We start from the raw sequence: 27,077 nt of genomic DNA, 5'->3' as shown, positions 1-27,077 counted from the left end.
AATTCTTGTTCATCTTGCATGCCCTTTTTCGCAGAGGTTGGGCTTTGGGAACTAGAGGAATAAGGTGTACGTATAACTCTAGAGATACACCCTTCAAATCCTTGTAAGTCTAGGCGAAGATGTCTTTGTACTCCGTAAAAAATTCGAATGCTGCCGTTTGTAGTACAGATTCCAGTGATCCCCATTAGGATGATTTTTGGGTTCTGCTTGTCTTTGAGATTTATCTCTTTCAGCTTCACCTCTTTGTATTGTATTGGTTCATCCTTTGCAAAACTGATGGACATGACTCTCCTCGACTCGTGCCTTGCCTTCCTTGTATTTTTTGTATTCCTGAGGAAACTTATTTGGATGTTCCTTGATCTCGAGCACATTACATGATGGAGGGAATAGTTCGCAATCACTTATTTGCCAGTGGAATAGGCCATCCACAGAATCTATATCATATTCCTGCTCTAATACCCCTTAGTCATTGGGCTTCATACTCTTTTTCCCTTCGTCTCCTTCGTTGTCAGATTCCAAATCTGAGGAAGATGCCATTTCGTCTCCTACCATTTGTGTTTTGAGATCCATCACAAACTTTCTTCCCCCCTTCTCGAACGACAAGGTATTTTTTTTTCCAGTTATGATTTGCCTTAGCCTAGACTAGCCACCCTCTCCCGAGGATGGTATCATATCCCTTTCGCTTGAGAGAGATTAGTACGAAGTCTAATGTGAAGGGTTGTGTCTCAATCGTTACTTGCTGCCCATTAACGTTCCAAGGGTTTGATGCCATGTTGGTCAACGCCCAATAAGCTGAAGGTATGCGGCCAGAGCGTCAGCTTGCCCATAGTCTTCCAAGTTTCTTCAAGTAGGACATTTAACTTTGACCCACCATCAACAATTGTGTTTGTTAGCACAATGCCCAAGATGCCCATCTCAACTACTTTCGATTCATCCAGTGTTGATGGTGAGCATCATTGGGTCTGCTTCCGAACTGTCGAGAACCTTAGTTCATTCCTGGGTACTTATTGTTGGGGTGTTCAAGAGGGTTGTACGGAGATGAGGCATTGTTTCTTGTAAGTCCTTGACCTTTACTGAAACTTCTAACCACATCACCTTCCTTGGAATATGTTGTTCGGCCGTTGCTCGAGCAGAAGTATCGGCAGTATCAATCTTTAAAACATATACTTCAATTCTGCCATTCGAGATAGACCTATATACAAAAATTCGTAACTTTTTAACCAAATCTGATTTCTTCAATCCAACTGTCCACATTTGGTGCAATTAGTTTTACAACAACATATGCAAAACTGAGAAACATCCAAGGGTAGAATCCAAAGTTATGATCTCTACACCGAGATGCATTTTCTGTGACTCTGTTGAAGATGGTTAAAAAACCAGTTTTCATTAAAATGGTCATAATTTATAGAGAACAAAAATGTACGAAATCAATTTCATTAGAAAGCTGATCCATTCCTCTTTCTAGAAATATAAGTTTCATCCCTTGAAACAACAATTAAATAGTCGTACAAGTTGCTTCAATATGACTGTAATTTGAAAATCTGAAAAAACTGTCATCCATAGAATGCTCATAACTTTTTCAAATCTGCATGAAACAAACTCAAACCAAAAGTAATGGAAGGATTATTCATTTTCCTACTCTACTATATCAACAATACATTATTTCCAAGTTGTACATGGATGTACAAAGCCCGAAAACAACAAGAGAACTGAAAATGCCAATCAAAATAACAAGTTAAAATCACTCTAAATTTGCTTCAAATGTTACTAATTCCTTCCATTCTGATTTGGTTCGACCTTACAATGAATTTTATAGTTTCTTTGCCATTTTAGACCTTTCAAATACCACCCATGACCTTTGGACTTCCTTTTACAACTTTTATGCAATTTTACGTTGTTGCATTTTTTGCAGCTCTTCACCTTTTTGAAAGGTTTTGAGACTTTTGACAAATGTGATGCCATGACTTTGCATAAACATTAAAGACATATTGAAATGATCATTTAATAACTTTTTACATGGTTATTATCCTTTCAAGGGTCATTTTACAACTTTTGACATATTAATCCAATTGGGACCTTAACTATGACAATGTGGACAACATTACATTTTTGTTACAACTTTTTTTTTCAATTGGATTCCCTAGAATGACATTGAAACATATATGAATGAAAATAAATCATTAAAATATCGATTATGATCTCTTGCAATTATATGATGGCTACTTGCTCCTACATGCTACTCCCAATCTTGAAAAATTTTCATGTCCCATGGAAATGTGGTGGTGATAACCTGCAAAACAAACTTTGCCTCTTTGCCTCCATCTAGCTTTGATGCCTTTGCTGTTCTTTCTTTCCAAGAACTATGATTCTCCTCAATGGAATTTAAGTGGCTGCCTCCAATGTGCTATAACTATCAAAAGTTCACTCCTCCATGTCGTATCATACCCAAATAACTTGCCTCACCCAGGAGTCCTCTCTTTCCTCTCTTCCTAGGTCTTTTGGCAACCAAATGGACCTTTTTCTAAGGTCCTTGGACCATCTCCTATGGTCCCTTAGGTAGACCTCTATGTCCACCTCTTTGCAGTGAGTGAACCTGCACCTGCAACCAAAACTCAACAACAAGAATCAAATATCCATCTTCTTTCCAAGAAGGTCCTGGTGTGAATCCTTCACACTCTCAAGAGCTTATAGCTCTTGAAAGCTTTTGAGACTTTTGACAAATTTAATGCAATGACTCTGTATAACATTAAAGACATATTGAATGATCATTTAATAACCTTTTACATGGTTATTATCCTTTCAAGGGTCATTTTACAACTTTTGACATATTAATCCAATTGGGACCTTAAGTATGATAATGTGGACAACATTACATTTTTCTTTCCATTTTTTTTCAATTGGATTCCGTAGAATGACAGTGAAACATATATGAATGAAAATAAATAATTAAAATATCGATTATGATCTCTTGTAATTATATGATGGCTAGGTGCTCCTGCACCATATCCTTCGATTCTTTGCGGGGCTGTAGTTGTTCTCTATCTTTGCCTTTGCTTCGAAGGCCCTTTGTTTTTCTGTACGAGGTCCGGGTTACACAACCTTCTTTGCTTGTGCACATGTAATTGCGAGCACTTCTTCTTCTTTGCTTCTCTCTTCAACATCCAAAAGGTTAATGCCTGATTTTGGACAATTGGCGTCTTCATGATCGCCAAGCCCACACCATCTGCACAGTTTTTGTGGGGTCTCCTCTTTCAATCAATAAAGTTGCTGGTAAAATGTCGTCTATCCTGCATGAATAATCTGTTATCGGAAAACTATAATTAAACTTCCAATTTCCATATTTCCATTTAGTTTTGGTATTTATAGTTTTGAGAGATGGTCCTTTATGTGCTACTTGTAAAAAGTCTTTCATCTTATTTGTTATTTATATTGCAGTTAGATGATGGTACTGAGATGTCATTTACCGACAAGAGGCGCTTTGCTAGAGTCCGGCTGCTGGAAAATGTATTCTCCATACTCCATCACTTATGAATAACATTGCTCCGATGCTATGGTTTGCCAATATTTCTGAATTATATTTACTTTGCTTATTTTTCCAACATTCTTTATATTATTTGGAATGAATCTCTGAATTTGTACCTTGCTAAAAGATAGGTTGGTTGTTCATATTCTGTTGAGTGCAATATTAATATTTCAATTCTCTTTCATGCAGCCAGAGACTGTTCCACCAATATCTGAGCTAGGTCCTGATGCACTCTTGGGCCTAATGCCAGAGGATGATTTTATTAATGCCTTGAGCAAGAGGAATATTGCAATCAAAAGCCTTCTACTTGATCAGGCTAGTGCTTCTTTTTGATTCCGTTCAATGTATTTTTGTGTTGCAACATATTTTTCTTGAAAGAAAGTGAGAGGCAGGTAAAGAAGATGCACTCGTATGGAAGGTTAAACCTTAGAAATCTTGAATAATATGATCTTTACAGGTAGTTGCTCAGCAATGGGTCTTTGTTTCTTATCAGATGTGAATTTATGTGCATGTTTTTTGCCTTACCAATGTTTTCTCCTTTCCTTGGAGGGCAATATTTTGATATTTTAATCTGTTCAACACAATTATTTGTTTTGACTTTTTATGAGTTTTGTTGAAATTCAATTGTTTTAGAGAAATTAAATCTCCCTGTCACTTTAAAACTGTATTATTTAGATTCTTGTGTTATCCATCTTCACTGGTAGGAAGCAGCTAATTTCTCGGCAGAGAAAGCTATTTCTGTATTTCATATAAGAGTTCGGTATAGGCATTTGTGCAGGGCACCCAATACAGGTTTGATGTTTTATAGGCTCATTGTGATGTAATAAGGGGTTTCGATCATTTGGACCAACCCATAAAGTCATTGGGTCCATGATGTAAGGCTAAGCGCCCAAAGGTGTCTTATAAAACGTGGAACTCATTAGACCAATAAGACCATAATAGGAATGTAGAATAGGTTATCATAAGTGCTTTTATGTTGTTTTGTCCAATAATAGCCTTCTAAATGCCCCTAACATGTGTTTTGATCATTAAATGGGTCCTAGAAGGAAAATTATAAATAGTTGCAACATTTGGCAAAAGTTGCAAAAGTATTGTCAAGCAACTTTTTGAAAATTTGCTTGGTATAATGCAGCTTCTTCCCAAAGAGTCATTACTTTTCAAAAGTTAGTTGTGATCGTTGGGAAGGGTCTAAATAGGCACATGGAGACATTCCATGGGCCAGAGGGTGAATATTGTACGGATTCCTTTGTAAATATATGAAGCAACATTGCATTTTTGTCCAATTTATTGGTTTCTCTAAGTTGTATGGCCTTGTACGGATTGGCCCATTAGATCAATTGACATGGTAAGATAGCCTATTGAATAACCTTTCATATGCACTTGATTTGATCTCATTTGGTGGTCATTGATGGAAGTTATCATTGTTTTTGCATTGTTTGGTCTGAAACCCTCAAACAACCAGGGTACTGCAAAGATGGAGACCTAACTTGCAATTTCACAAGTGGATTTTCACAGCTACTTGGTTATTCTATGAATCCAAAAACCCTGGACAGGAAGTGTTGGTTTGCTATTCTTACAAACAAGCTCTAGGCTAAATGTCTCTACATATTTAGCCTGTGAAGGTGGATTTTGTGTGAGCAATCAAGCCAGAAGTGCAAAGTGACTAGGTTGAAAGTGAATTGGAGGGATTTGGAGTCTGGTTGACCTCTCTGAGGTGTTGGATTAATTCTATGTACCCATCTGTTAGGTCTTGCTTTGTAACTGTTTGCATTGTGTGGGTTAAGATGCAGTGGACTAGAGTTGAAATATGATACTTTGGAATGTCATAGAAGACCCAAAAGGGTATCTTAAATTGTGATTTGTTTGCTTGGTCACTTGGAAGTTTTGAGAGTTGTGCCCAATTTTCCTTTGAGGGCGACCTAATTGGGGCTACTAGCCTAATTTGGGTCAAGGGTATTGTAGGTGTCTTGGAACCAAATAAGTGATTGAATATACATGTACTAGCCCTAAGGAAAGTATTCCAGGCACAAAGATGAGGCAACAAAGTGCATAAGGCGGATTTCCATGTTTTGGCGTAGTTTAGGGAAAGTGTCCCTATAGCAAAAAGTTGTATCAAACTTGATCTAAACCCTCAGAGGTTGTAGGGTTGTGTAGGGTGTGTAAACCAATTTAGAGGATAGTCTATCCCTTGGAAAAGGTGTTTGGAAGGATTGGAGTGAAGAGTTGCAAGTTGGAGGTCAAAACAAGAAGAGGCCCATAAAGTACTCTTTTGGTTGTGCTCTCTGCACCAAGCATGTTCAAGTGTTTGCAACAAGCCCTTTTGGTTCTTTCTGGGAGCAATTTTGGCATTCTAAGTGTTTATTTTTTTAAAATTTGGACGATGAGTAGAAAATATTTAAATTATTAAATAATATTTTAGTCATCAATAAGAGAATTAAGGACAACTATATTAGTTATTTATCAAAGGTATTTGTATTATGCAATTATAAGGTTAAAAATGGGAATAAAATAAAATCACTTTAAAGGAGTTGAAGGTATATATATATATATATATATATTTATATGTGCTCTCTTGGGGTTTCAAAAGGAGGTTGGGGGAAAGGCAGTCTGGATTATTCATTTTGACAAGCCTTTAGAGTGAGTTTTGAGTGGCCGCTTAGGTTTTTCAAGTCCTGAGATGGAAGCACCCATTAAAAAGGATTGGTTTATAGTTATGAAAGATCTACCACAGCTAATTGTAGGTGGAATGACTTTGGTTACACATTTGTACTAAAGGTTTGTAGGATTTAGAGGAAACATTTATCTGTTTATTCTTTTTAAGTTTTCCAAGCGTGGAGGTTCAAATTCATTGAAGTTTTGCGTACAAATAAAATATATTTAATTTGGTGCGCTAAGTTGAAATCACAAAATTGTGCTATGTGTGCAAGGGGCAGAAAGTTCAGAAAATATGTAATGTTGCCATGTATGCTGATTGGAAATAAGTAAAATACTAATAAATATATTTATTATTTCTGGTTTACACTAGTCATAGAAGAAAGGGGTTGTATATCTCCTAAATTCTACTAGGGAGTTGAAGCTTGTTATGGCACAAAGGCTAATGCATAATAGTGGAGTTGAGCTTCCCTTTCTCTAGCCACTGTTGCTGATAGCATTAAGTCGTCCATTTTGTACGTATTTTCCTTAAATCGTCCACATTTAAGAGCCATTAGGAAATTTAAAGGAGGAAGCACTATACTTAATGGCGACATGGGAACCCATTTCTACCAACAGTTTCTTATTGGAATCATTTAGAGATTTTCTAAAGGTGAATGCAAACTATTGGAAATTGTGGTCCTAAGCTAGCCACCAGTGCTCCTAGAGGGGGATGTGTGAGTTTAGATAATCATAACAAAGAAATGTTGGTCCTCTATAAGGTCTCCAAGTTAAATGTAATTTGTAATATGATGACACCACTTAAATTGAGAACATCAACCAAGTTTGAAGAAGGGAAGTTGAAATTAAATAAGATAAGGCATGAGGGAAAAGGTGATCGAAAGAATTATGTAAGGAGAGAAAAATAATGAGACCACATAATGAAAGTGCTAATATTTTAGTTCTTTAGTAAAGCACTTGAACAAAAAGGAAACATGGGTATCAATATTGTATTGTGTGCATTGTTTGTGTTGTTCATAATATAGACACACATATATGAAACTTTTATACTAGGTGCCTTTATTTGGGCTAGAGTGCCTTCTATTTGGGCTGGATTATGATTCTGGTCCTTTCCAAGTTCCCAGGACCCATAGAGAACCCATCGCTAGGGAGGGACCTAGGTGGAACCAAAGTTGCTTGAATGATAGATTTGAAGTTGTTATCATGAAAATCAGTTTTGGGTTTTCTTGCATGCTTTTGTATTTAAATTTGTGTAGTTGGCTGTTGGATTTGTGGTTTGATAAAACTGCTAGAAAATTGTCACTGTTGTGAAATTTAGTCTATATGCCATTATCATTAGAATTATACACACTTGTGAATGTTTGATTGAAGATTGAGAAGGAAGACGTGGTTTGGGAACTTGGCATTGACTTTAGTTTGTCCTATTATGGAAATTTGATGATATATAATTTAGAAGGATGAAAATAGTCTTGACTTGGAAGCCAAGTTGAGTGGTGCAATGTGTGGGAATTGAGACACTCAATTAGACAAAGATAATGCATAATTACAGCCAATTGAACATCTCAACCTAATATATATTTAAAGATTTGAACTAGTGATGTATATGAACATTGAACATGTTACATGTATGAATTTATGATGTATATATAAATTTACAATTTAATATCATATTAATATAATTTAATAAACAAAACCCAAGCAATTGTTTTTGCCAAACCCACGTACCTAAACCCAAACCCGTATTAGAACCAGAATAAATAACTTAGATATGCGCACACACACACATATCTGTACATACTTCATTGTGATCATAACTTTGGCATGCACTAAGATTTATGATGGTTACGAGTTGATTTGAAATTTCATTAGCTTCATTGGAGCATCATTTTGACAATCGCCAGAGTAGAGTTGAATTGATGTTCATAGCTGATTAGAATTTTTGTAGGATGCTGCAAAAATTTCTTACTTTGATGAAGGACCTAGACAATAAATTGGAGCATCTAAAGATTGTTGCGAAATCTAGATATATGGGACCAAAAAGGAATTGCAATGAAGCTGAAATTTCAAAGAAATCTAGGAAGAGTGTGAGCCGTCCTTGGGAAGTAGTATTAGGTCATGTGGAAGGTGGACCTAAAAAATGCTGAAGGCAACTTTTAAGTTTTTCATAATTTGCTCTTTAAGGTGAATGTAGGGATATCTAATGATAAACCACTCATGATGTAGAGTTCCGAGATGATTTTGTTGAGAGAAGTGTAGGAAGAAGATGCCTCACTTGATATTAATGATTATCTGGAGCATGCTGAATTTGTAAAACAGTTCATGGGTTTTTTGATCAGTATGATGGTCATTACAAGTTTGATTCGTAAGAAAGTTAGGTGGGGGAGTACACACTTGGGCAATGTAATGTTTCCTTATGTTAATTCTTAAGGAATTAGGGACCATTTACCATAGTTACAAGATTCAGATTCACCTCGAACTTCGCAAGCTGATCTTTGACTCGGATTTGGCGCATTAACTCGGTAAGAAATTGGCAAATTGAAAAACTGAAAAAATCAATTATTTGAAGGATTTTAACCTTTTTTCAGGCATCATTGAATCAATTAACATCAAAGACACTAATTGAGATAAATAGAAGCTACTTTGCACACATACACAAGTTTATATTGATCACATAATTATAAATGCAAAATTTTTATGGAAATAAGTTAAACTAAATAACACATTAGAAATATCAGTAGTGCCATTATCAAATGTCTACAATATTCATGGATTATGAAATCCATGGAATCAAAAATTGAAATCATATATCAAAATTAAAGCAAGATCCTAGAAGACCGAGGCTCAGTGTAGCTTATATCTGTAAGTAGTTGATCTCGCAACATTTCTATGTGTACACCTAAGATAGGTCATAGAAGATTCAACAACCATCATCTCTGCCTCTGCCTAAGACTCAACCTGTGCTACATCCACATGGCACATCCTAATATTCATCATCGATGTCATCCTTAGATCCCTCTCTATCAACCTCAAGGGTCGTCTCATGCTCTAGCCTCCTTTGCCAATCAATATGTTGGTCTATTTTCTAAAACCTTGTATTCTTCTCTTAGGCCTTTTCTCTCTCTTCATTGTCTTTGCAGATCAAGGAATGGTATTTTTAGGTTTTAGATAAGTCACTTAAGAGGGGAAATATGTCAAGGGAAACTAATTGTTTTTTTTTTTTGCCTTTTAGTGGCTGATTGCCGTGAGAAAGTCCAAGTCATGGGGTTCAGTGAGTCAGTCGAGTCTAATTGACTTGGCGAGTCAGCCAAGACTCTACTTGACTTGGCCAAGTCAGAGTGTAGAGGCAAAAAGACTCTGGAGGCCTAGCTTGGCTCGGTACTCGCAAGGTCCTGTAGTTATGCTATTAACTCACACAATCAACTGCTGGAACCTTCTTTCCAAAATGTCTCTAAAAACACTTATAATGATGATAATTGATACGATAAACTGAACAGTAAACATAACCATACAATAAGAGAACTCATAACACCATATTTTGTTAACTATGGAAACCTAGGCCAAGGGATAACCCTAGTGGGGATGGTACCCACAAAATGATCCACTAATCAAAACTATCTGATTAAAGATATTGACCTTGGTAGGAGTCTATTACATGCATATAGTGTCTCAGTCCTTGTTAGAAGCCTAAACCCTATTAGGAGTTGTTATATACAAATACATAATGTATGCAAGAAGAGTCCATTGCCTTAACATGCAATATACAAAATTTCTTTATACAAAATGATAAATACAAAAACCTCTTTGCTTGCTGCTAATATCTTCAATATTTACAAACTTTCCTTTATACCTTTGTAATTCACAAAATATTGTCTAGTCGACCTTTAAGCTTTCACACGCTTGACAAAATAAAAAATTAACTCTTGCCCTCTTAGGGTTAACATCTAGGATGTCATCCTTAATTAGTCAAGTAATTATTTCGTAAACAAAATAATTCCTTAACTCACAATTAACTATTTCCTGTCATGCTTTGTTCTGTTTGTATACTGCTGTAACTGATAAAATTGTCATATCTTCCTTTGTACCGACCATACAGACTCGTGCACTTGAACTTGTAATCCTGACATCTTGTCCTGTCCGTACCTAACTTTGCACTATACATATCAAAACTGTATCTACTATGCTTGAGAAACTAATTGATACGTAAACAATTTTCCAAGTATGAATGCTATAACTTCATCTTCAAAGTTTTCCCTCTTCATACTGAAGATATGTTGCCATAAATGATAACATTCAATATCTACCTTAGGCAAATTGCCAACAATCTCCCCCCTTGGCATTGATGGCAACATATGGGAAAATTGGCTAAGTCCCAAAAACTCTAATCATCAAAATCGTGCAAAATTTGGCCTTAAGAAAATTTCAAAATTCAAAACTTATGGATCACTGTATTTAACCATTTTTCCTTATATCTCCTAATTATAATTCATAACTCCCCCTTAGACTCTTGAAGTTCTCCTCCCATGAATCTCAAACTCCTTTTGATATATTGAGAAGAGCGCAAAGTCGATAGGATGCAATTTCAACTGCATCCAATTCTGAATAGATAAACTTTCCAAAAGATGTCTTGGCCTTAAGGCATTCCTCAACTTGCCTTTCTAGATTTGCTATTTTCAAAGATAGATTTTCTCTGGGAAGTGAAAATCTTTTAGCAATTCTCTCTTTGTTCATCTCTATAAGACTTATCTCATCATAAGTCTTTCCAATCCTTGTCTGAATATCTTCAATTTTCCAATTGGGCTGTTGAGGCTGATTTATCAATACTTCAAGTTCTTCATGCTTCTTCTTCAATTCTTCATTTTTGTCTTTAGTGAACTTAAATGTTAATGCGCACTTGGCATATAGTGCTTTTCCTTTTTGTTCACATCTTCTTAGCTCCTTGATATATGTATCAAGAGGTCCAAAGTCATTTGTAATATTTTGACAGACAGTCTCAAACATTTGTGCATCATGTTTGGCTTGTACTTGAATAGCTGCAATATCAGATAGGTTGGTGAATTTCATATCAAAAGCTTGTACTACAACATTTGCTTTGTCCTGGGGATTTGACTCAGTCATTTTTACCTCCATTAGAGAACTTTGTACTCTCTTTACCTTTCTGTTTTTCTCGATGATCTTGTTGAGTGATGAGATCAGTTTAGTCTGATCATCATCATCTGATCCTGTTAATGTTGCTAAGGTAAGGAGTGTCCTAGATGAATTAGGTACACTAGCCTTTTTCTCATCTTCCTCTTTTTTCTTTTTCTCTCCTTCCTTCTTCCTCCTTCCTTTCTCTTCTTCTCTCTTTCCTCCTTCCTTTTCTTCTCTTCTTCTTCCTTTCTTTTCTTCTCTACTTCTTCCTTTCTTTTCTTCTCCGCTTCTTCGAATTTCTTTCTTTCCTCAATCTTCTTCTGTTCTTCCTCTTCTTTCAAGTTTCCTTTTCTTTTCTTCCTCTGCTTTCTGCTTTCTTTCTTCCTGTAACCTTTTCTCTTCCTCCTTTCTTTTTCTATTTTTCTTTTATCTTCTCTTTCTTTGTTTCTTTCTGTTTTCTTCTTCCTCTAGCTTCTTCTTTTCATCATCCTCTTCTTCTGAACTTGTATAACTGGTCAAATTGCCAACATTAGTGCCATAATCCTTGAATGGACCTTCTGCTGTGTCAATTGTGACCTTTGTGCTGTCTATCTGCATTGTATTAGTGCCTATGGTAATTTGAGGCGCTGTTGCTTCTGCCTTATTTAGATCTGCCATCATCTATATTATGGCTTTCTTTGTTTCTTCATTGACTTCTTGATAGTTGCCTCCCATAATCAGTATACTTCTAGTCTTGTTCCTAATGTAGGGTTCAAGACTCTTTAGAAGACTTGCAAGGTGCTCCTCACAGACATAAATTCTTGATCTGATTTTCTCTGATTCCTTTGTCTTCATCTGCTAGCCTTTTTTCTTCTGTTTATTCACCTCTCATAGAGATCTTTATGAATCTTATCCTTAATGTCTTCAAATCTTTTATTAGACAATATCAAGTGTCTAATAATGGAAATCTCAAGCTCCAATCTATCAATTCTAGTGTATAGATGATAAAACTTGTTTAATTGCACAAAATTACCTTCATCAATGATTGTGATGTTTAACTTTTTAGGCTTCCATGCCTTTCTTCCTGTGCTTGCAGCTTTTGGTTGCTTCTCTACTGGCTTTTCAGGCTTTGTGTGACCTCGCATCTTTTCCTTAGGTACATTTGGCATTATTTCCTTGTGCCTTTTTCCAGGTCCTGTTTCCATAGCTTTCATTCTTTTCTTCTGAGGGGAATCAGGAGATTCTTGTTTTACTTCAGCCAATTTGACTGATTTTCTTTTCACCTCAACTACCTCAGCTTCTTTAGATTTCTTAGACAGTGGAATGACAGGTGTAACAGTTGGTTGATCCCGTGATAAAGCTGCATAAGGTGCCATGGGTGTAGCTGTAGATGGAGCTGCAATAGTAACACCTTCAGATGGTCTTGCTGATGCCAAGGGTGGCACATACATCATCCCTTGCCGACCAATTTGCTTCAGGCCTGTCATGGTTTGCTTCACAACACTTATTTCTTATTCAATCATGCTTGCTTCCAGCATTGACTTCTTTAACACTGAATCAACTTTCTTTTGAGCTGACTTCTCTAGTGATGCTTGACTTGCTGATCTCATCAATTCATCATATGTTCCAAGCCTGTCAAACTCTTCATCCTTATCATATTTTGAGGATTATTTCTGCATATCCCTCAATTTCTTCTTCTGTCACTTTATAGCCAAGTGCCTCAACATACAACATTCTAGGCTCAACTGACTCGATATATGTGAAATTAGTATCAATCATGAAACAAGCATTCTCTACCATAGTAGGTGGCTCTTTGTATCTTCCCTTATTTCATTCTGAAAGGTCTTCATGATAAGGTTTGCGCTGTCAATGATCTTATCAATAAGATACCTATTATGCATCTTTGATATCTTCTCCATGTTACACTTGTCGCCGCTAAGGAACTCAACTACTCACATGAAAGGAAATCTTTTGATCAAGTGGAAAAACATGTAAGTTATCAATGATTGAAATATGAATTGACTACTCTTGACTTGATCTTTTCAAGGTTCTCAACCAACTGCATTCTTAGAGTTTCACTCAAGTTAACTTTTTCTCTCTCAATGCAAACTTTATAGGTTGCATGAACGAATCCGGTTGCCATGCCATCACTTCTTGAACTAGAACATATCTTTGTTGCAATAATTCTGCCCAGAAATCTTACATCATCTTGTTTGATTTTTCTTATCACTATTCGTCTTCCATTGTAGACAGATCTAGTTTTATCAAGTACCATCTTCTTAACATTTTTCTCATTTACCAATATACTGCTCTCATTGCATAAACCAATAACTTCATGAACTAGGTGAGCTGAGATTTCTATTACATTATCCCCTGACCAAAACTTTCCATCATGAATTTTGGTACGTATGATCGTAGTCCATTCTTCATTGTCAAACTCGTAGAAAAACTGGAATTTCACTAAGTCATTGTTCTCCAGATGTTCAAACTCTTGGTTAAAGCTCATATACTGATTAAAGCTCATATACTGATTCCACTGTAATGTCCCCTCCTTTCCACTTAGGTTCAAACATTGTCAGCTCTGTTTCAGGGTGATGAGTTTCCCTTACAATCACTTATTGTGATTATATTCACATATTGGTTCTCGAACACGTTAACCTTTCAACTTAGTCAAATTTAGATAACTTAAGAGAATACTTCCAAATCTAGTAAATAACTTGTGATTGTATGATATCTTTATTGGTATTTTAAATGTTGACATATAAATCCTTCCTCAGACACAATCATTCTCTACATTCTTTTACTTTAACTGAATCTATATTACTGTACTTGTTAATAATTCTGATACTGTGTAAACTTGTTATCTGAATTTCATGATTCCTTTTTTTTTCTGGTCACAATCTATCATTTCTTTTGATGTCTTCCCTTGAATGTTGCTTACGAATAGTGTTTAACCCTTTTACTGTTATATTATTTTGTTCATGTTATATCCGTTGTTTATCCTGCTATGAATTACATTCTGAGATATGTATCGCTGGAGGTTGACATGTTATTCTTTTTCATGATGGAACCTTTGTTTTCTGTAATGTCCCCATTTTTAATATAAATTAATAATTAATCATAAAATATCTTTAAAAAATAAATACATAATAAATAATAATATAATAATGATGAAAGATATAAAATAATAATAAATAAATATAATAATATAATGTACTAATTATTAAATATAAATATCTAATACAAAATATTAATTATACTAGTATATTATATGAAAGTGATATGTTAATCAAAGGTAAATTAACTTTTAAGATAAAAAATTATAATAAAAATAATATTCAACTATTAGAAATATAACATGAATATCAAATATATGCATATATTTAATTATATATTATTCTACTTATATTTAATAATAAAACTATTATACAGATGAATTAATATAAACTATACATTAAACATAAACATAATAATAATATAAATGAATAAATGAACAATAATATCAAATGTAAGTAATAATTTATTTTGGTGATTAAAAGTCACAACTAAGAAAGGGCATGACCATTCGATCATACTGGATATATATATATATATATATATATATATATATACATATATATAATAGGGGAATGATAATCAAGGAGAACAGGAGGAAACAAAAAAAAAGGATCATCGAACGAGAGAAGAGGAGCTTATTCACTGTGAAATCAGATGCTTAAAAGAGTAATACAAGCAGATAAGATTCCAGAAATCCAAAGGACTGAAAATATATATGACCAATTGAGCAGTCATAATTCACGTTAAATCTCCCAAGCAAATACATAGAAGTTTAGACAGTCAATGCAGAGACATCTGACGGAGAAGGCAACTCAATGATGGAAGGAAGTAAATGGAGACTTAGATAATTAATGGAGACTTCAACATCCGATGATGTAGGCAGTTGAGTTGGAGCCGATATGAGGCATTCAGTGCTTCGATGATAAGGCTCTTAACCAGATATTAAAGACGTTGAACATCCAAACAAGAGATACCAATCCGGTTTAATATAAAGGGAGATCGCAGGAAGAGCGAGGAAGACCACCAGCATGCCATTTCACAATTAGCATATTCATATACAGTCGGCAAATCATCCAGTCAGGAATATGGGAAATAAATGAGCAGATTTGCACAAGAAAAGCACATTCTAACGGTCCAAACACTGTCAATGTTAGAATAAGGAAGGCAAAAAGCCAAACATAATTCCGGTCAGCAAAGAATAAAGGAAATAAACAAAACAAAAGAAGTCATGGATGATAGTATGAAGGACAAAGTCATCATCCGATATGTATAGAAGAGGATAGAGTATAAGATAGGCATCAAAGTCTACAGGAAAACAAGGAAGCCGATAAGATAGGTGACTCAGAATCAATACCAGCAATGGAAAGATTGATAATAAGGAAGGAAATGCAGTTTGCAGGCATGTGATCAAAAGGACACAAAGAGTAATAGCGTTGATAGCAAAAGCTTATTACTTCAGCTGCCCATATAAAACTAGAGACAGGAGACTGATCAATATATATGACAGTCCGGATTTAAGATAAGATCATAGAGAACCATGTACAATCTCAGAAGATAACATAGAGGTTATAATCACATTATTCAATCCCAGCCAAAGGGGTCATTACAACTACAGTTCTAAAATATATAACTACTGTAGATAAGTCTTCAATAATTTCAAACCATTGTCATTAATCGATTCCTCAATTATCTGATCCATTTGATAAGTACATTATTATATATATTTAATGGACTCAATACCAACATCTATAACACATGCGAAGGCTTATGTGTAAGCTCTTAAGTAAAAGAAGTTGTTGATGACTGGAAATAACATTATTAAAAGTATTGCATATACTTATTTCAAGAAAAATAAGCAGATCTTGATGCAGATTGACGTTATCTTTGTGTTTAAATGTAAAAATATTGAAAAATATTAGATCGTCTTCATTGTCTCAAGAAGGGAATTTTAGTTCAAGAGAGAAGGGTTTGCATGTTGGAGGAATGAAATAGTTTGTGAGAAAACCAGGTGTTGGCGAAATTTGGTACCATATTGAGGAAATTTTGTAGCCTAAGTCCAAATGGAGAGTGCAATTTTAGTCTGAGAGAGAAGGGTTTGCATGTTTGAGAAATAGAGCTAAGTTTGTGAAAAAACCATGTGCTGGGGAAATTTCACGTCTTTGAGGAATTACCCTCCTGGGGAAATTTCACTTGTCTTAAGAATTTCCCTCCTGGGGAATTTCACATCTCTTAGGAATTTCCCTTTTGGTTAAATTTCACGTCACAGGAATTTCCCTCTCGAGGAAATTTCACGTCTTAGGAATTTCCCTGCTGGAGAAATTTCACATCCGTCAAGAATTTCCCTAGATCGAGTCTTCGAAAGTTTACCATCCTCCAAGGCATTTAAAAATCGATTTACGACATGAGGGCAACATCATGGACAAGAATAAGACAAGGAATCACCAAGGAGTCTTGAATTAAGAAATTTTTAAGAGCACCATGTTCGGGGGAAATTTACGACACCCAAGATTCGCCCCCGGGGAAAATTCTTGAGGCTTAGGATTTTCCCCAGTCAACTCTCATCCTTCGTTAATCACCAAAACCACCCTTCCTCTCCTGAAAAAAAAAAAAAAAAAAACGGAGAGTGACGAAAATTTGAAATAATTAAATAATAATAATAAATGGTTTTGGATTGTAATGAGATTAAATTTGCCTCAACTTTGCAAAATAGTTGGTTTTAAAGTGGGATGAAATTTGTTTATTATTGATATGCGATTTTATTTTCTGATTTATTTACACAAGCTTAATGCTTTGCTCCTTTGTTTTGCAAGGTGAATTCAAGAAGGGTTGAGTTGAAATTAATTCTTGGAACATCTCAGAGAATCAGACCATTGTTGGTGCACATACCTTCCATTGCCATGCCTAAAGAAATTGGCAAGGAAAATTTAGGAAGGAGAAGCTAGAGGTCAAGGTGATGATCAAGGCCTCAAAACTTCAAGTAGATGCCACAGGAAGATGGCTCAAGCATGAGGACTCAAGTGAGAAGGAAAGATTCGTGTTCAAGATATCAACCGCAAAGTCAGATTGAAATCAAGAGAAAAGTCAGGAACGCATAGAGGATCCAACTACATTAGGACATATTGAAGGAGAATTAAGAAAGTTAAAGTCCACTATTTCAAAAAGATGCAGGTGGTTCAAGTCAATTCCATGAGAGAATTCCAAAGGATGATGAGGTTACAATTGTTTGTCTCCTCTAATACGAAAATTTCAGTTACAAGTAGCGTCAATGAAATCATGTGAAGTGTCCCGTTTTCTCATTGGTTGGAAAAGTCATTGTAATTTTCTGATTGATCCATGACTTGGTTGTAAATTTGGCAACCCTAATCAGGGTTTGGGGGAAAAAAATCTCCGCACTTGATCTTTATTCGGTCTTGGCCCTTCATTGTAATAAAACTAATATAGAAGGCCAAGGCCTTCTCCTTTGTAATTCATTAGAGGAGATTATCTTAGAGATTGGAGATAATATAGAGGTAGGAGATTAGAGTAGGCTAGACGAGGGAGAGACTTGCGGAAATTGTTGCTAGAATGCTTGTGAAAGTAATTGATAGTTCATTTTTGGTTCTTCATGGTGAATTTCTTGTTATTGTCTTAAAGTATTGCATGATTTGCTTAATCTTTCACTTGGAGTAAATTTATATTCTTGTTGAACTAGATTAGTTCAATGGAAGTTGTTGTGGATGTTTACTTGTTTGAGTAGAACAAATCCGGGCCACTAGGCTCTTGTCGATGGTAAGAGCGTTGTAATATCCCTTTCTGCATATTTTACCGAAAACCCGAAATATATACTTGCAGATTTAAAATCCGAACAGTAAACCCAAATCCAATATAAATTCCAAAATTTAATCGTTCATAACCAGCAGATAAGCATACGAGAAACTCCAAGAAAGAAATGTATTTATTTCCTCCAATAATCAGAAGTACATATTAAAACTAGGAATTTAACACAAATAACCCAAAATGCGTTACTATATTATACAACAACAATACAATAACGTGCAACAATCTAGTAATCCAATCTTATAAACATAAATAATAGTTAGATTGGCAATATAGATTAAACTTGTAAGAAGGCCAGGTTTGCGTCCAACCTTCAGATACTTTTTCAAGGGTTTGCGTCGTAGAAGAAATAACCAACAACTGTTTCCAGCTCCCAGATTAATAATTGCTTTCAATATTATAATCTTCATATCCCCACGTGTGAAGCTTGTTGTACCTTTATTACTTTTCCCAATGTGATGGATACTCATTCAAGCAATGTGGGATAAAGCACCTTTTTTGTCCTTTAGTCACTTAAGTGAACATAGTAAGTTTTTAAAATAAAGTGACAAGTTAAATGACTTTAATAGTCACTTAGTCTGTAAACCATATAGTCATAAGGCATTAAAATAACCGACCAAATGAACTCTGATAAACATGTGCAATAGCTCATTAGAAAGCTCTCGACGAGACGTTTCCAACCCAGAACCTAGGTGAAGTGAGCTGGCCACACAGAATTATAATGTCCCAGAAAAAGGGGACATTACAAAGCCTCCCCTCTCAAAGATTGCTTGCCCTCAAGCAATTCGCTCAAACCTGCAGAAATCAAATGCCAGGATCCCATACTTGACTCGAGAATGAGGTACTACTCCTCAGTCGATATACCCCAGCATACATCTTCCCAAACTTAGAATGGTGAAATAGTACAATAGGAATCAATGTGCCAAATAACTGAATGCCATGATCCGAAGTCTAACCATAAAGGTACACCAACTACTGTGTGCTGTTGCCCTGTGTGCCAATACTCTCAGTCAGGATGAAAGCCTCCCTCCATGATTGACCCTGTGAGTCTCTAATGTTTAGTGAAGATGGGAGCTCAACAATATAGCAATATCTACCCCAAGATGATAGCAACCAAACTCTCCAACAAGCTCCTTGATAAAAAGCAATACATAAGGATGCTCCACCTGGATCCCAAGTGAGAACTCGTGCACTGTCCGAAATACCACTGGCCAGTTCCTGTAACATCTGTACCATTGTACCATTGTACCACTCCTGTAATATTTGTACCGATGACAATGACAGATCCGACCAATCTATCTCAATCACTATATCACCTAGGTGAAAACGAAGTAGTCCTGATCTCTAGATCTCTGATATGTCAGAAGGTTAAAACACACAAATCATAGTCACGGCATAATCCACTAGATGTAAGATACTATTAACACTTGGATCCTCGATCAACCAATACATCGTGTCAAACTTGTCGCCACCTGGATCTCAAAACAATTGATTCCCACATCCATTCACCATATAGAGGTAAAAATACATGGTAGCGTCTATAACACAACATCTCTCTATAGCTCCCACTAAACTCCCATGGATGTGATAACTAACCAAACCATCATGCCAACTGACACTATAGTCGCTCTGTAACCATGTACCCATCAGAGAACTTTGTGACATAGAAGTAGCAAACCATGTTGGATACGTATTAGCATGATGTATAACCGGCATCTTTCCCTGCAAGTAATCCCCAACAAATAGTTGAGTTGGACGCTTGCATCCGCTAATCCCACCTTCCGAAGATGGTGAATACCCATCCCATAAAGGATGATATAATTTTGGAACCAACCCACACCGATGCATCATCAAGTCCTTCGTACATGGGTCAAAAGAAAAATTATTAGCACTCCTCACTGTGTATTCGCAGTAAAATGCTTTGACCTCTATCAATGGCTCATCACTAAAAACACTTGAATCAAGCAGCTGATCCCTCTGAATCTGAAAATCAACAAGTCGGCATCCAAAATCAGCTGCATGGAATGAAGTGACAGATTTGCTTCCAGGAGATGGAAACAAATCAACATGAGAGCTATACTCCCAACCGGGTGACACTTTGTGAATGCCTTGTGTGGATGACAGAGTAGCGTTGTGTACTTCCACACAACTCTTAGGAGAATCCACCATTGTGACACAAGAGCTACCAGTAAATTGTCTTGTATCAACTGTCACGACACTAACCTCAGGAGAACTCGATACAACTAGTAGTTCTCTATTGTTCTCCACCAAGGTACTCGTCCTAGCTGAAATATCTGTGATAGATGTAACCACATCCCCCCTACAACCTGTGGATATAAGATCCTCATCAACTGCCTCTGTGTGTAACTGTACTATATCTGCAGTTGGTGGAGATTGTGCCAAACTCAACTCCTTTGTAAGCTTCTCAATTTGTAATTGTGACTCTTGAAGGGCCAACTGGGCACTCTGCAACGAGTCCAATGTTACATCAAGCTCATGAGTGAGCTTACCAATCTTCTCCTCATTTCCTTGCAATGCAACATAACAAATGCAATCCCATTCGAGAAGAAAATCTCTATCTGTAAGTAGTTGTAGGTAATTTTGTTTCATCATTCCAATCGCTTCTTGGAGTGCATGTATCTCTGCCAGGGAAAAAACACTATCACCATGCTCACCTGCCAAAGGAGTACTCCAACCATAGGTGGCCAACATTTGACGAGCAACATCAAAATGCTTAACAATTGTGGCAACCATTCTGTTATTAACCTTCAATTGGCTCGCTAAATGATGATCCCCTTGTGACGAAACATTTCCACACAAATCTTCCCATTTGTCATCCGCACTGTGATGTGAGGCTGAATCAAAGTCAGATATCATATGATAAGCAACGTGTATGCTATCATCTAGGCACTCCTCAATATCTAGGGTTCTGTTGCCATGCACCTCATAGGATGGCTCAACTGGCGAGGTAGAAGCTGCTGATATAACAGTATCTTCATGCACTTCCACTTCCAAGGTGACTACGTGTCCATCGATATCATGATCTTGGGATTCATTGTCATCAAATGAATTTTCTGATTTGTTTTCTAAGGTTTGATTTTTGCTCTCCATAAGGTCAGCTATATGATGGTCACTAATTACTGGGAATTCATCATAGAGGCTTCTAGATACTATAGAGACCTCTTGTTCCTCTTTCTCTTGGCTCTGTGATGCAATCCTCTTAATAATGGAAACCATACATCGTGCCACCTTGTCTAGTTTTGCAGGTTCTGAAATCAGATCATTCACTCTTCTCTGACTTTCATCCAATCTTTTCAAACTTTGTTTAAGCTTCTCCATATTCTTGTCCCACTGTTTCTGGGTACTTGGAGTAGACATGATTAATTGATTGATTCAATGTCCATTTCGCTGCAATAAACTGAGCTTAAATTCTGTATTCAAAATGCTGAATGTAAACTATGAGAGAAAATTTGTCAAATAATCAAATAATCCACAAACAACCTGAATATGATCTGATGTCGCCACTAATAAATTTATTAAACTGGACCAGGATTCAGTTTTGAAACTAGAGCATTTTAGTAAACACTTGCTGGACAATCTCAAGTCTCTGCAACAAATCAGTGTTTTAAAACAATTTGTGTCACTGTTTCTTCCCAACAAAATATGAATTAGTACCGCTGTTAAAGTCGGTTCTTTCACTCCTGCTCTCCAAAATGAGACTCGATAGGATTTCTTGATTGATTTTTGCATATTAATTTTCCTGCCAACAAGACCTATATCTGAACAGGCACAATATTCACTCTGCTTTTAATCTCAGCTTCAGCTAGCTTGATACTCTCCTCACGAGTCTTTTTGAGCATATTTACAAAATTCAGCAGTGTAGATATAACTTGCTCAAATGGACAGCATGCAGGATCCTCACCAAAATACTTTGCAAGAGAGTCAGCATTTCGCCCCACTTCTGAATATAATGAGGTGAGTGAACTCACATCTGCTTCAGCCTTGTGAAGAAAATCTTTCAGAACCTTCTTAACGACGTAACAATCCTTGTTTAATTTTCTTAATCTGCCTTAACTGGACGCTTCTCCTGGTCTAGTCAGTACTTAGTTTTATGGCTCCAGACTCCAAACCACGTTAAGAACAATACGTGAATCTGGTTCTAATAAACCCATGCCAAACTACCACTTATATTCCTTCCTAATTCTGTCAAGGAAAAAGTCGAAATGTACATTGAAGGTATTTTGTCAAACAGATTATGTGTAACTTGTTTAGACCTTATTGCATGAGGCTAGCATAGTACTGTTTTATTCTGTACATGCTGAATTATGTCCAAAGACAATTAACGATTTTAATCGCAAATTGCGATTCCGTGAAGCAAATAGCTCTAATGTTTATTATAGAATAGTGAAGCTACGGTTACAGGACATTTGATCAAACAGTTCACATGCAAATGCAAAAGAAACACATATTACCCAATACCCCATATAGTTCGCATTCACTTTGAAGGTTTAATATCATGCCCACACGCTATTACAGTTCCGAATACATCCAAAATGAAAATCACAGGACTTGCGATTATAGTTTAGACCCAAATAAGGAGATTGGCACCTGGAGTTCGGGGGTTGTAACCCTGTTCGCAGTAGCTGGAGATGGTTCATTTGTTGTTGCCGTCGAATTGAATATGTACACTCTCGCCCGAAATGGAGTCTTCAACTTCCGTGCTCCTTCCACTTGTTACCGTGGGTGATTCACAGGCTTAATGCTGTAGCAACCTTACCCGCATTTAACAACTATCGGTGTCCAATGATACACGATTAATATTTCCCTTTTGCTGTCGTTTCCAGTTCCTTCTCACTGTCACGACCATGCCTTAAGCGTTCATACTTAGTTTGCAGCCCAACCCTGTAAATGCACTTCCACTATACTGTTCAGTTGTGCTGATGACGACCCTCTTTACTGCCTGATTCGACAGGAAGACCTCGACCTAGCAAATCTCCACTATTGTGACGAAATCCAATTGCAGCGTTTATTCTCAGATAATCATGGCCACATTTTTCTGTATATTGCTCGGTTCTCACTATGGAATGGTACATGCCGACTTCTAAATCATACTTCACCAACAATGGCAACGTCTTGGCTGGAGAATGGATAGAGTACTCCCAGCGTTAGAAATGCTTTATTCAAAGACGACCAACAATCAAATATACACCAGTCGGGTTCTTCTCCATACGTGTTAACAAAGAATGCTCATGCCAGTAAATGACTCCTTATACGTAGCCTGAAATGAATTCTTGCTGCCGTTTTCTCAGAGCAATGTCAAGGAACCTGCTATCTAATACATATTCGACTGCTTGTATAAGACCAGTTGTATTCAAAACTCCAAATGCAAACAACAAAATGGAACTTACTTTTTGCTTGAACTAGAAACTCACTTTTTTGCCTATTCTGCCCAAAAACATACAACTGCAAATTTAGAAGGAAGGATGGGGTAACGTCTAGCTTCTTAATGTTTCAAACTTGGGTAATATGCCTTTTCGCATATTTTACCAAAAACTCGAAATATATACTTGCAGATTTAAAATCCGAACAGTGAACCAAAATCCAATATAAATTCCATAATTTAATCGTTCATAACCAATAGAGAAGCATACAAGAAACTCCAAGAAAGAAATGTATTTATTTCCTCCAATAATCAAAAGTACATATTAAAACCAGGAATTTAGCACAAATAACCCAAAATATGTTACTATATTATACAATAGCAATACAATAATGTGCAACAATCTAAGTAATCCAATCTTATAGACAGAAATAATAGTCAGATTGGCAATATAGATTAAACTTGTAAGAAGGCCAGGTTTGCGTCCAACCTTTAGATACTTCTTCAAGGGTTTGCGTCGTATTAGAAATAACCAGCAACTGTTTCTAGCTCCCAAATTAATATTTGCTTTCAATATTATAATCTTCATATCCCCACGTGTGAAGCTTGTTGTACCTTTATTACTTTTCCCAATGTGATGCACGCTCATTCAAGCAATGTGGGATAAAGCACCTTTTTTGTCCTTTATTCACTTAAGTGAACATAGTAAGTTTTTAAAATAAAGTGACAAGTTAAATGAATTTAATAGTCACTTAGTAAACCATATAGTCATTAGGCATTAAAATAACTGACCAAATGAACTTTGATAAACATGTGCAATAGCTCGTTTGAAAGCTCTCGGCGAGACGCTTTCTACCCAGCACTAAGGTACCAAAAATACCAAGCTCTGATTACTTGCTAAAAATAGTAAGCATCTGGACAACCTGTTGAAACTGCTCTGATGGGTCTGGAACTGGAAATGTCTAGGCCAAATCTTGAATTGAACCCCCGTAAAGAACCTTTTCTCCCCCAGAACCTAGGCGAAGTGAGCTGGCCACATAGAATTATAATGTCCCAGAAAAAGGGGACATTACAAGCGCCTTGTGTGGTATGTCGATGATTGAGTGCACTTAACTTCAATTGATATTCAATCTTTAGTTTTCATCCATTTAATGGGATTGGAGAGGAGATGTTGATTTGAAAACCATTCGAGTGTTCCTTAGAAGCTTGCACTAGGTGGGTGGAGCTGCTACTGAGATTGCACTTAGTAGAGTTCAAATGATTCATGATTCCTTGCACTCATAGTGGAAGTAGAAGTAGAAATAGAGGTTAAAAGATTAAGTTGGAGTGGAAGTGGAAAGTTGAACTATATCTTCATTGCACATTGTAGAAATTTTTTTTTAGGAGTGGAAGAGTTGATATCCATTGAATGATTATCATAAGTCCCTTTGTGATAACCATCATATCACATCATAAAACTAAGTGAAGTCCATTATTAAGAAGGAACCTTGAAGTCATTTGCATGATCTTTGCAAGCTTAGCGTGAGAGATGACTTGTGTCAAGAGAGGATTGAGTGTTTGATGTTTCTCCTTGAAACACTAGGTATATGATTTTGCATGTTGTAGTGGAACAAAACTCACATCAACAGATTTCTTGCAACACATTGTCTACCTAGAGGTCGTAGCAGAGACAGGGGTACGAGGAGTGTATCGATTAGTTTGCAAAGGTATAGAGCTAATGATAGGATAATCCCTATGAGTGTGCATGACAAGCCACAACAATTTAATTTTACGAGGCTTGAGTCCGATGTGCTAAGTATTGAGACTGAGGATGCACTATTTGCTAACGATGTTGTAGTCCATTTTGCAAATGGGATGCTTTACCACAAGTAATTAAACACAACCTGAACTTCGATAGATTTTTGACACAAAGGTGAGAGCACTTTAGAGGTAGGCCTGGACGTAATATAAAACAGAGGCCCAGACAGAATGATTTGAAATAGACAACCAACAGGATGACATTGACTCACTTCAATGGAAGTGGGAAGATGACAACTAGAGCTTGGGTTCATAAGCTTAATACTTATCTTTCATTATGTCCTATGATTGAAGAGGACGCTATATGTTTTATTGTGGTGCATCTATGTGGGATAGCCCATTACTGGTGGTACTATGGGTTGGTCACTTTGCATTTTTTAGGTGTTTTAGGATAGACTAGTAGAGAGATTTGATTAGAAGGACCAATAGACTTAGTTTTGAGATCTTGCTTAGCTTAGGCAGCCTAGAGTCCTTCATTAGTGCATTTCTGAGGCTCTTTGCCATGTTTCCTAATGTGATAGATAAATGTTTGGTTATGCTATTTGCATTGGGGTTACAAGAGCCACTTAGAGGGTGGTTTAAGGCATTTGATCTGCCTTTTCTGCAAGAGGCCATCAAGAAGGCTAGGAACTTGAAACTTTTAGCTCCTACGAAGCAAGAACAACCTAAACCTACCACACCATCTGCAAATGGGAAACATTGACCAGTTACTGATGAAAAAAGAAAATCAGTTGTGAAGCATGACGAGGCAACGCGTGAGGGTTTGAGAAGGAGACAACTTTGTTATTTGTACAAAGGACCTTATGACATAGTACACTATTGTTCTTTGAGCCGTAAAGGAGTGGCAAACTCTTCTAGTACTATAATGAGTTTGAGGCTGAATCCTTGCAACAATTTGCTCGTTCAGATGATGATATTTAGGGGATAGTATTATTTATTGTTGTACCATTTCCCTTCCGCTTTCAAAATGCAAGGACCGATAGTGGGACATTATTGCATCTCTATGCTAGACGCTGCAGCCATGCATAATTTCATACTCGAGGGATTTGTTAGTTGATGTGGCTTTCTGGCAAAAATTTTTGTTGGGTTTCGAGCTAGGGTGGTAGATGGCTACATCGTTACCTGTACTAGGCACATACATATCTCATTATTTCTTGCTAACTATGAGATGCAGCCAGGTTTCTATGTGATTTACCTGGGAGGTATGGATGTTGTGCTAGGTATGCGATGAATACAAGATATTGAGGAGTTCTTCCTTAGTTTGCTCTTGATGCTAATGAAGTTTGAGCACCGGGGTAGAAGGTGCTTGTAGTAGGGTATTCAAGAGGGAGTTTACATGCTCTGTGTGTGTAGTGGATAGCAGGGATTTACAAAGGCGTGATACAATTCAGGTGGAGTGGGTTACCCTTCATGTCTCTTGTAGTTCACAGTTACCTAGTTCAAATCAACATATGTGTGTAGTTCACTTTGTGAACAACCATCTATTCGATGTGGATGTCACTCTGTCATATGACAATGCACTATTTTAGGTTGATGTTGGTTTCCCCTAGGTGATGAGTGAGGATGATATTTGGGATTTCACTAGTGCACCAGGAAGTCAGTTAGACACTACTCGTTTGTAGACAAATCTAATTGATGAGTTCGTTGGGGTGTATACTAGACTCGAACTTGGCTTAGACTTTGCAAGGCTAACTCGACTCGTGTCCGAGCTCAGACTCTCCAAAGACTCCACAAAATGAAAAAAAA

The 27,077-nt window shown here is 36.6% G+C and overlaps 1 protein-coding gene across 4 annotated transcripts in view; it reads left to right on the top strand.

The window, feature by feature from the left end:
• Positions 1–27,077, top strand: part of MMH-1 (MUTM homolog-1) — a 228,987-nt gene that overhangs the window by 115,365 nt on the left and 86,545 nt on the right. For all 4 annotated transcript variants that reach the window (XM_089832980.1, XM_089832982.1, XM_089832978.1 and 1 more), the window contains exons 4-5: positions 3,436–3,504; positions 3,713–3,838. In XM_089832980.1, coding sequence (XP_089689106.1) covers positions 3,436–3,504; positions 3,713–3,838 — 195 coding nt within the window. The remainder of the gene's footprint in view (positions 1–3,435; positions 3,505–3,712; positions 3,839–27,077) is intronic.

The sequence above is a fragment of the Cupressus sempervirens genome, chromosome 5, assembly GCF_028749045.1.
Source record: "Cupressus sempervirens isolate cs-2001-9-10 chromosome 5, ASM2874904v1, whole genome shotgun sequence".
NCBI classification, from domain to species: Eukaryota; Viridiplantae; Streptophyta; class Pinopsida; order Cupressales; family Cupressaceae; genus Cupressus; species Cupressus sempervirens.
The sequence above is the reverse complement of the archived record's forward strand: the minus strand, read 5'-3'. Positions and strand labels throughout refer to the sequence as shown.